The sequence below is a fragment of the Polypterus senegalus genome, chromosome 15, assembly GCF_016835505.1.
Source record: "Polypterus senegalus isolate Bchr_013 chromosome 15, ASM1683550v1, whole genome shotgun sequence".
Taxonomy (NCBI): domain Eukaryota; kingdom Metazoa; phylum Chordata; class Cladistia; order Polypteriformes; family Polypteridae; genus Polypterus; species Polypterus senegalus.
Window position 1 is genome coordinate 136,016,358 of NC_053168.1, and position 12,051 is coordinate 136,028,408.

At 35.5% G+C, this 12,051-nt stretch overlaps 1 protein-coding gene across 2 annotated transcripts in view; it reads left to right on the forward strand.

The window, feature by feature from the left end:
• Positions 1 to 12,051, forward strand: part of atp9b (ATPase phospholipid transporting 9B) — a 329,584-nt gene that overhangs the window by 81,464 nt on the left and 236,069 nt on the right. For both annotated transcript variants that reach the window (XM_039737704.1, XM_039737705.1), the window contains exons 4-5: positions 1,837 to 1,950; positions 3,132 to 3,240. In XM_039737704.1, the coding sequence (XP_039593638.1) occupies positions 1,837 to 1,950; positions 3,132 to 3,240 (223 nt within the window). The remainder of the gene's footprint in view (positions 1 to 1,836; positions 1,951 to 3,131; positions 3,241 to 12,051) is intronic.

Here is a 12,051-nt window from a genome sequence, read left to right on the forward strand (position 1 = left end):
CATCAGACAAGTAAAGCTAAGCATTCCTCTTCACCTGGTGTGTGTGGGCTCAAAGAGAAAGCTGTGATACCACTTTAGTGTGAGGTTAAGACCCGTAATTTAACAGCATGTTGTACTTTTTCATGGATAAGTGCTTTGCTAGTCTTGAAGTGTATTGTATAGTAGAGCCTGTGCCAGTAGCTCCTTCCTGGATTGGTTAAGAAAGCTTATTTCCTGACTGCAGTCTTCCTCAAAATTTTGACATGGCAAGCAACCTTTGACATGATAGCCAAAAATAACCGAGTGTTTTTGAATACAAGCTCCCTAGGGCAAGGAAAAAACACTCCAGAATAGTGATTATATTTTGATCCTTCTGCCCAACTTTTATTTTGCAGAGCAGACATTTAGCATGCAAACATCATAGCCTGTAAACGGCATACAAGAACATGTCTTGCAAGGTAAATCTTGGAAAGCGTGCTTCCATTGCACCTCAGCTGTCTGAAAGTCAGAAAGGTTTAACCGATGGAGTGTGCAAACAACTCGAGACAAAACTGTAAAACTTTTTTTTTTTGGAAAATAACATACATTTTTGCTTGCATGAGTATTCTGTCTAGAAAAAGAGGTGAAGTTCTTCACATGATCATTTGCCAACTACATATGCTCATGTGAAAAACTGCACCTCTTCTTTTAGACAGCATACTCATTGCAAGCAAAAACCCATTGCATTGCATCGTTTCGTTTTGGTCAGGTTTATGTCATTCAAATTCCTGTTTGACTCCTGGTAATGAAACCAGTTCAGGTTCATAACATTTAAAACTATCGAGGTCTTTTGACTTGGCACCGTTCAGTCGCCAAGTTCAGCTGCAGATTCTCAAGTACTTTTAACAGGAGGTTTGACTCGCGTCCAAACACACATACAATTCTCAGTGAGCATTATTAATTTTGAGTTGGCTAATGTTTTCCATTTTTTACTAATGTGTTTTTTTTTGTGTAATATTTATTTATTTATGTATGTATGTATTTATTTATTTTCTAAATACATTAATAGATTTGCAGTTTACTGTAATCTTTGTGCAGTACCCTAGTAAAAAGCCATGCATACTGTACATTGTTAATCACTTAATTTGTATTCTTACGTTGTACCCTTGGAAAAGTAACTCTTTTCATTCTGCCTCCTTCTCATTATTAGTAGATTAGTAACCTTGGATCAGGTTGCTCTTATGGCCTACTTTAGTAACTTGAACAAGATCTACCTGATAGATTTTTTTTTTTTTAAAGAATATCCATAATTCTTAGTTAAAAGCTATGTCAAAGTCTGCTAGAAATGTTTTTATGTGTTTTTTTTTCTATATGTGGGTAACATAAAAAATAGAAAATTGGATATTTAAATACTTGTTAATTATTTTTTATTCCTTTTAATCTTTCAGAATAATGAGCTTTATATTTATAATGAACACAGCTTTGCACTTGAGGTGAAGCTTCTAACATTCCCAAATGTAGTCAGATCAATTTATGAAATTATTTAATATGCATGAAGCAGTTGTTTGTGTTATTCATTTTTGAATAAACAAATGTTGTCAATTTTGTCCGTTGTCCCAATTTTCTTGATTTGAATCATGTGCCAGGTTGTTGTCCATGTTGAGTTTGCATGATCTTGCCATGTAATTGTCTTGTACATTCGCAAAGACGCACAGATTAGATCAGTTGGCCCGAGTGTAAGCATGGAGGTCTGTGTGTGTCTTGAGGTGAACATCAGTGATCCTGAATTGGATTAAGCAGGTTTGAGAATACTGAATGTGTGCATGTTGGACAATTTATGGAACACTGTTGACTGTCAATTTGCATTTTGTCTCATAGGTGTTATATCAGCAGTTCAAATTTTTCTTGAACTTGTATTTCCTGGTGGTTTCCTGTTCACAATTTGTTCCAGCACTGAAAATTGGCTACCTTTACACTTACTGGGCACCATTGGTAAAATTCCTTTCTCCTTATTCACATTTAATTTTAATTTTTGTGAATGTGTTTGAAATCTTGCAGATTGCTTCTATGTGTCTCCTTTCTTTGATTATTAACTGTAACGAGTTCTTAGATGCTTGTAAATCTTGGTCATTATGTGGAGGACTTCACTATTTGCAAGACAAGGCCAAAAGAATCTATTAATGCTTCTTTACCATTTGTGAAATAAATCATTATTCCGGATTATTTAAATATTTTCAGAAGACTTAGATTTTTAAAATGAATTACAAATTCTACGCATTAAGCCATGAGTAAAATTTTAGCAAGTATAATTTCAGTTGCATTTTGTAAAAACTGCTGCTTAGCCTACAAGTAGCCATTGCTAGTTATAGGCAAAGCATTTTGTTTTAGTTGATATTTTCTGACCAAGAATTATTTAATGCCTAATCTGACTCCTTCATTTTAATATTTTTTGTTTTGAAAACATTGTGCGTGTGTGTGTGTGTGTATATGTATATATATATATATATATATATATATATATATATATATATATATATATACACACACACAATGTTTATATGTTTCCATTATTATTTTTTGTCAAGTTTTCATTTACTCTTTAAATTTTAGAGTGTTATATGTTGATTTTTAAAAGTTGAACACAATTTTATAAAAATGGAAAAAAGGTTGTCAGTGTATATACAACATTCATAAACCCTTTCACATCGGTGTAATATTTCCTCATATAATCACCATTATTAAACCCCTGAGATTTACAATTAGCATGTATCCTGCTGTTTAGAGTTGCTGAGTATGTAATTTTCCAACTCTTCATTTTGCCAAGTATTAATTAAGTTGAAGTTTTCTATTACATTTCATCTTTTTGATTCAAAAATTGGGGGTCCCTTGTTTAATTAGATGTAAAATTCTAATGTGTAACACAGGCTTTTTTGAGTAAAGGATAATAAACATGCAACCATTCTTTAAAGTTCAAAATGAGATTTGTTTTTCTTTTGGGTTCTCTTCCACAGACCAAACATTTTTTTAAAGAGATTATTAAAGTTCAAGTGTTAAATTATTAATGAATTTTGAACAGCAATTAATCTGTATGTAGAGAATTAGTATGTAGTAAAGCTAACGGCAAATGAAGAAGTACAATTACTTATTAAACAAGTTTTTTGCTCTTTGGGCAGGGCTTCGTTCTTGCAGTCACAATGGTGCGGGAGGCTGTGGATGAGTACCGACGGTATACAAGAGATAAAGAAATGAACTCCCAGATGTACAGCAAGCTCACTGTTCGAGGTTGACAAATTTACTTATTTTTTATTTCAGTTGAATTTAGAACAAAGTGGTTAATGTCTGCCTTAACTTATGGTGGGTCAGCATGGAAAAAAAATCTTTTGCTCCTTCCTTGATTGGTTTAAACTTTAGCTATGCTAGACTGCAGCTGGGTGACACTTTACATTTAGTTTATTAACATTCTGATCTGTTGCTATGCTACATGTAACGTTGGCTAAATTATGGTATAGCTGCTGATTATGATAAATTATTAAAACTGTCATTTCTTTTGAATAGACTAGTTTTCATTTCTGCACAGTTGACAAACAGTTTTTAGTATGTACGGTCTTGTTATTTTTTTCTTTATTGCAGTCTTATGACATGAAGAATGAAGTTTATTTATTCTGCCCAACAACACGATTGCAGCACTATGTACAATTTGCAGTTCCATAGTATTGAAGCATTTTGGGACTAATGACGTTTGCAGCAACTGTCTCCCCTAGAACCAAATTTACATGTAGAATGTGTTGTATTTTAGAATCTAAATGCAGTTTTAGAGTAGATATTTATTGAATTACATACACCCCTGTGGGACACAGTATTTAGAACTAGACAGTTAGAGCAAATTACAGTCACTGTTTGGTCAGGCAGCCAAGCTGCACTTTTTTTCTGTCATTTTTCACATGAATTGCATTATGGAAATCAAAAGAAAAAAAATGAGAGGAAATAAGGCTATGGGGGCAGTAAGAATACTTACATAATTCTCGACTGATCGGTGGCAGCACATTGTTCCATATTAGCACTAAATGAACATCAGTTTCATAGTCAGATGGATGACTCCCATTATTTTGTTGTTCTGTTTGTCCATGAAACACCCACTCCATGGTGTAGTAGTAGTTCTGAATTTCCCCTTGGGATTAATAAAGTCAGTCTATCTATCTATCTATCTATCTATCTATCTATCTATCTATCTATCTATCTATCTATCTATCTATCTATCTATCTATCTATCTATCTATCTATCTATCTATCTATCTATCTATCTATCCATTACTCAGAGCGATCTGCATTTGGAAAAAAAAAGTTGTTCTTTCTGATTGGTCAGAAACCGATCAGTTTCATTAGCAGCAAAGCAACCAAGTATACAAGTGGGCTGTTCTGAGATGTGATGTTCAGATGTTTCAGTTTAACTTTGGATGCTTAACCTGTAATACAAATTTATATAGGGCTGTTCTTTGTCACTAGTTCTTATTGCAATTGCTATTGAACCACTGGTTATTTGTCTTTAGTAACAGTTAAAAAAAGAATTTTGAGGGAAGGAATGGAATAAAAAATACAGGTAGTTCCCAGGTTACGGACATCCGACCTACAACATACGAACGGGGCTGCAGCTGTGACGCATGCGCCTCAGTAACTCCCGCTACGTCATCTTCAGCCTGGCGACGCTGCAAGCAGTAGCTGCACGGAGGCTGGAGGGGGGCGATTTCACTGCTCGTGCAGTGTAGCGTCCCTCGGGCGGCTCCAGGTGGCATGCGGTTTCACTGCTCGCCCACCACACACAGCTGCCCATTCATTCTCGGTGGCCGGCTGGTAATGCTGCAAGCGGTGACCCAGTTGTGGCTGAATGGAGGCCATTGAGGATGAACGGGGGGGCTGCGTGTTAAATGAGGGCGGTGGTGCGGTGGACACTGCAGGTGGCATACTGTAGTGTAGGTGACTGTGAGGTGGGCTGGTGATGAACCGTCCCTTGCTGCCTTCATTCATTCTCAATAGCAAGCCTGCTTGTACTGTTACGAACATAGCAGGAAGTTGTCTGTTGTCAGTACATGGTGGCCCAAATCTAATTATGCAGATCCAGATCGTCTGGATGACTTTGATTTATGCGGGGACGATTCCAGTTCGGCATGAAAACGATTCTTCTTGTTGTCAGTTCGCACACTTCTCGATGGTCCAGGATTTTTCGGGTGATTTTCAATGTAATAAACTGAATAAGTTATAGCGTAATGAAAATTGCATGATTAAATCTGGACCACCCTATACATCAGACGTGTTGACGACGGGTGCCTTCCAGCTGTGATAACGTGTACAGTGTGTGCAGAAGAGCTCATCTTAATCTTTTGTCTTCACCCTTCAACAATGTCTCTGAAACACAAATCTGATGCAAGTGCTGGTGATACAGTAAAGAAGAGAAAAACCATCACCATGGAAAATAAAGTAGAAATAATAAAAAGGTCAGAGAGAGGTGAAACTCCATCATTCATTGGCAGAGCACTTGGTTACAGTCGTCAACAATAGCATTTATTAAAATAATGTACTTGTTCCGACTTGCATACAAATTCAACTTAAGTACAAACCTACAGTCCCTATCTCGTACGTAACCTGGGGACTGCCTGTATCCACCTATATGATATAATATTGTTATCTTTACTATAATCCAAACCTATTATTACTAATTTTATTTAATCTTCTAGATCAATTTAATAAGATCTTCCCACAGAATCCTATTGTGGCATGAACTTTTATCTCTGTTCTATATAAAAACATTTTTTTCTTTGCCATTACCACAAAGAATTCAGGGTATGTAACAGGTTTTAAAATACATACTATATTTAAACTGAGTATCCTTCTAAAACTCTTTATACTTTTTCACAGTATTCTTATATTTATATTAATTACATTATGTTAATACATTTCCTTTTCAAAATTGCTTGACTGAATTGTAAGCTTGTTAATATGGATGGCAAAAACAACAACCCTAAAGATCAAAAACAGACAGTGGCATGGCATTATCTGACTTTCAACTTTGCTACAAGGTTGCAGATATTCATACAGTAATTTGGGACAGTGGAAGAAGTTCCACTGTTCTTATTTAGTCTCGGAAAAAGTCTTGCTCGAATTTCCCTTTATATGCCTTAGTTTGTGTTCCAGTCAGCAGTTAGTTAGCAATCAGATTGACCATCACTTGATCAAAATATGGACCCAGTGCTCTTTGCTGTACAGTTGCAGTGAAAGTGATGTCTGATGCAGGTACATTTTATAGTTATAAAACAGGTAATCATAATCTTATGCAGTTTCATACACTCATTTATAGCAATCAGTTCAGGCCTACATGAGATGCACCCAAATAAGATTTTGCTGGTGAGCTGTTTCTTACTTTCTTAAAAAACAAACAGAAAAAATACTGATTTTAGATTTCTATAATGACATTATTCACCTTGAATGGGGGTGGTGTGGGTAGATATAAGATATTGTTTTAGTCAGGTTTTTACTTAAAAGCTTTTTTTTTTTTTTTAACAAAACAGGTCAATTTTTCTCTAAACAATATGAACCAAGTCACTACCAGAAGTAAACCTATAGAATATGTAAAGGTGTCATTTTTTGTATGTTTAAACCAACAGTGCCATTTTATAATTGGACAATCCGTGCAAACACCTCTCTCCAAAAGGCAGCCTATTTAAAAAAAAAACTGCTTTTTTTTTTTTTCATTTTTTAATTAATTTTATTGTAATCATTCCATACAAATCAATCAATTTTTACAAAAAGTAGGATTGAGAACAAGTCGACCCCCACCCCTGAGAGAGAGCATGGCCAATGGGTAAACGTACCTAAACTGATGAGTTTGATAAGCAATAGAGATGAATGGAGAAGAAAAAGAAATGCGGAAATAATTGCTTCCTCTGTGCTTTAAGAGCTTATTCTAAAATATTATTGATTAGATCCTGCCATGTTTTGAAAAAAATCTGTACAGATCCACTAACTGAGTATGTGATTTTTTCCAATTTCAGGTAGTATTAAACATCGGTTTCCCACTGACTTAAAAGAAGCGAGTTAGGATTCTTCCAGTTTAGCAAAATAAGTCCGAAAAGTGCCAGAAGTGTAGTGAATGCAATCACAGTTTGTTTGTCCTTCTCCACTTTAAACCCATCTGGAAGAACACCAAACACAGCTGTTAATGGGTTAGGAGGGATTGTGACTCCTAGGCTGTCTGAAGGGTAATTAAAAATTTTGGTCCAGAATGATGTTAATTTGGTGCAGGCCCAGAACATGTGACCCAGTGAGGCTGGGACTTGATTGCAGCGTTCGCAGGTTGGATCCTGCCCTGGAAACATTTTGGAGAGTTTTAGGCGAGACAGATGTGCTCGATATATAATTTTGATTTGAATAATTGTATGCTTTGTGCATATGGAGCTCGAGTGAATTCACTGCATTGCTATTTTCCACTCCTATTCTGATATATTGATTAAGAGATCTTTTTCCCAGTGTCCTCTTGGATTTTTGAAAGGGAGGGACTGTAAAATAATGTTATATATTGTAGAGATGGTGTCTAAGTCCTTGAAATTGAGCAATATTTTTTCCAGCATGGACGAGGGTGCAAGATGAAAAAAGAAATAGTATGTAAATAAGTAAAGGACTAAAAATTGTGACTGCTTATACCATGAATCATAAATGTCAGGCCCAAGATTTGTAAGGTGAAGCTGGCAATGCAGTAAAAGAGGACATCAAGCTAGCAAAACCACTGCGATGATTGTGGTTTAAGTGTGTCCACAATTTGGTCATATTTGAGAATTTAACCAATCCCCTTTTGAAGCATTGCTGTCAAATAAACGTGTTTAAGTCTTAAATCTTTAATTTGTGTCAAAAGTGATGGAGATTGGGTTCAATATAATAATAGCCATCTTTAGTATTATTCTTTTTCAATATTCTTATCCAAGGTCACCGTTTTTTCAAAAATACTATAACTGTGAATAAAGACAGAAACTGTCCAACCATTGCTTGGAACAAGTGCATCTAATGAAATCAGTCTCTTGACGTATTGTTTTATTGTTCATTCTGCATGTATTCATTATGCTTATTTTTGAAATTAACATTTTAGTTGCTGCTGCCTGATTTTACATTTTTTGTAATTTTGGTTCCTCTGATTCATTGTTAAACAATTAAGAGGTGTGCTTCTACAGTGAGCTGGATAACTATCTGTTGATACAGATCTATGTGAAAACTCCATAAAGACCCTGAGTAAGCTTCTAGTGTGCCATGAGCCTTGACTGTGTGAAGCGGGAATGCTAATTGTTCATCTCTGCTGTGCCCGCCTTAAAAAAAAAATCTGATTAAAGTTAAATGTATACAGATAACATTTGTTGTGTTCCTGTCACTTGATTGCAAGCTACATACATCCTGAATTTCTCTCTCTCTGTGTACCTGTCACTAGAGGACAAACATACAAGAGTGTTTGATGATAATGACGGCAAGTAGTCAAAATCTTTGAGAAATGATAGTTCTGTTGAGAAGTAACGCAATCATAATGCAGATTAATGTAATTGAGATTACAAGTATGTTGATATAAAACCAAAATATAGGATTACATCTTGATTAAGTCCGTTATCACTAGTAGACGATTGTGTTCTTTAATAATTTTTTTGCTCTAATTTTAGCCTAATCAAAGCATATACTGTACATTCTAACTATGGATCATTCATAATCAAATCATGGGCTTGGATTTATTATGAACCTTTCAGCTTTTTACATTTTATTAAAAAAAGAATATCTCTTCATTTACCTGTTTAACGAGAATACATGTACAAAATGATATTTAATATAGTTTGACTTAATGTTTATGAAATTATGGCTGCTTTTTTTTTTTACTCTAGGATCATGTTTTACATCTGTATCCCATTTCAAGATTTTAAAAGCTGTGTTATTTAGAAACTGTTTAAGGCTCAAAGGAAATGCTGCATACATTTTTCCTTAATTAAATGGCTCTTCAAGCTGTTTAAGCCCATATGCTGTGAGATTACTGGTAAAAGTATTTCAGAATTCTCCAGTGAGATACCAATGACCCCTAAAGAAAGATGTTATCTTCACTGGGAATTATTTTGAAACAGGCGTAAGTGGGTATTAAATGGATATAATTGACAGTGACCTGATGTGCCATGTTTTTCATCTTGATCTCATACCAGGAATTATAATGGCAAGACCACATTTGCATAAGAATTAGAGTTGAGTTTTTTTCAGGAGAATGTGCATTTTTATTTGTATGTCTCAGTTTTAGTTAGACATTGCGATATTCTTATTTTTTTGTATTAAAATTATTTAGTTGATAGGTTTCTGTATTTAGTTTCCAGTGTTGCACTTTAGATTCATGATCATTAATCTGAATATGTTAATTGAAACTCATATTCGTAAACTTCTTTCAAAGCAGTTGGTCATATAGTAGAATTGTTTATAGTGTCTAAATGACCGGAGTCCAACTCATCCAGTTCTATACAACAGGTTACCAAATCCACTATGAGCATATTGCTTTTTTTTTTTTTTAGTAAAAGATTATTTTGATAGAAATCTAGAGCACAAACAGAGAAAGAAAGTTTGGACAGTTGCCTTACTCTAAATAACATAATCTATGCACTCCATACTAATAATTCCATGTATTTATTGCAATTACTAATTTATGTGAAGGTTTGCAGTATTTTTTAACCATCATGGTAGATGAGCAGCAACAAGTTTGTAAATTTTAAGTGTGCAGACTGAAATGTGCATTGTATCACTTTTCTGAAAAATTTATATAAAGTTTTGAATTGATAACTACTGACACTTCGCAGATCCACCACTCTATCTGTGTGAAGTTTTCTGCATTATGGTCCCACAATATCCTTGGACACTAATTGCAGATTCCAAACTGTCTCTGTTTTGTGTGAATGGACCCTGCGATGGACTGATGCTCTTTGCACACCTGTCATCCCAACACTTTATACCCCAGAATTGGATTAAGCAGCAGATTTGAGAATGTTCTGTTACTTTATTAGAATTAGAACAATCTAGACGAGAACAGGCCATTCAGCCCAACAAAGCTCGCCAGTCCTATCCACTTGCTTCCTCCAAGAAAACATCAAGTCGAGTTTTGAAAGTCCCTAACGTCTTACTGTCTACCACACTACTTGGTAGCTTATTCCAAGTGTCTATCGTTCTTTGTGTAAAGAAAAACTTCCTAATGTTTGTGCGAAATTTACCCTTAACAAGTTTCCAACTGTGTCCCCGTGTTCTTGATGAGCTCATTTTAAAATACAAGTCTCGATCCACTGTACTAATTCCCTTCATAATTTTAAACACTTCAATCATGTCACCTCTTAATCTTCTTTTGCTTAAACTGTAAAGGCTCAGCTCTTTTAATCTTTCCTCATAACTCAACCCCTGTACACCTGGAATCAGCCTAGTCGCTCTTCTCTGGACCTTTTCTAGTGCTGCTATGTCCTTTTTGTAGCCTGGAGACCAAAACTGCACACAGTACTCAAGATGAGGCCTCACCAGTGTGTTATAAAGGTTGAGCATAACCTCCTTGGACTTGTACTCCACAGATCGTGCTATATAACCTAACATTCTGTTAGCCTTCTTAATGGCTTCTGAACACTGTTTGAAGTTGATAGCTTGGAGTCCACTATGACTCCTAAATCCTTCTCATAAGGTGTACTCTCGATTTTTCGACCGCCCATTGTGTATTCAAACCTAATATTTTTACTTCCTATGTGTAATACTTTACATTTACTGACATTAAATTTCATCTGCCACAAATCTGCCCAAGCCTGTATGCTATCCAAGTCCTTCTGTAATGATATAACGGATTCCAAATTATCTGCTAATCCACCTATCTTGGTATCATCTGCAAACTTAACCAGCTTGTTACTTATATTCCTATCTAAATCATTTATATATATTAAAAATAGCAGCGGCCCTATCACTGACCCCTGTGGAACACCACTCTTAACATTGGCTAGTTCTGATGAGGTTCCTCGCACCATCACCCTCTGCTTCCTGTCCTATTATAATGTATATCTTTATGTGGTGCCTTATAAATGTAATGGCACACATAGCAGGCGATTTTCTTATTTCAACAACCAAGCAATGTCAATATCAATTTATTTATATAGCACATTTAAAACAACATAGGAAAGCTTGTGGCCAAAGTGCTTTACAATAATAGAATAAAAGAAAACATACAAAATAACATAAATAGAAATAAAAGATATGAACATAAATAAAATAAATAATAAATAGAAGTAATGTTATATAATCACAATGAGGAAACCATCAGTATTACTGAAGGTCACAGAATGCAAGTGAATAGAAATGAGACTAATCTCGTTTTGAACAGTTCAATTGTAGACGACTCCTTTATGTGATGAGGTAAAGAGTTCCACAGGCGAGGAGCAGCAGCAGCACAAGTCCTGTCAGTCCCCCTTAGCTTGACATTCGGTACGAGGGACAACAAGAGACAGCTGACCAGAAGATCTAAGCACACTGGATGGCTGGTGTAAAACACACAATTCAGATAAATAGGCAGGAGCGAGCCCATGTAAAGATTTAAAAACTAATAACAAGATTTTAAAATCAATTTGAAAACTGACAGGCAGCCAGTGTAAAGAAGCTAATATTGGAGAAACAGAGTCATACTTTATTGCCCCAACCAGGAAGCGAGCGGCGGCATTCTGGACCAACTGTAACCTGCGTATCAGGGATTTGCTAATCCCAGAATACAGCGAGTTGCAATAATCAAGGCGAGAAAAGATAAAAGCCTGAGTAGCTTTCTCAAGATCCCTAGAAGATAAAAAAAAGGCTTGATCTTACCTAATAGACGAAGCTGGAAATAGCAACTCTTGACTACAGAATTTACTTGTTTCTCAAAAGAGAGGTTACTGTCAAAGATAACACCAAGATTGCGGACTTGAGGTTTGCAAAAGACAGAGAAAGAGCCGAGAAATCCAAGATCAATTTGGGCTTTAGCTGATGGACCCACTATAAGCACTTCTTAGCTGCCTAAACCTGTTTTAAAATTCAGTCATTGCAGGA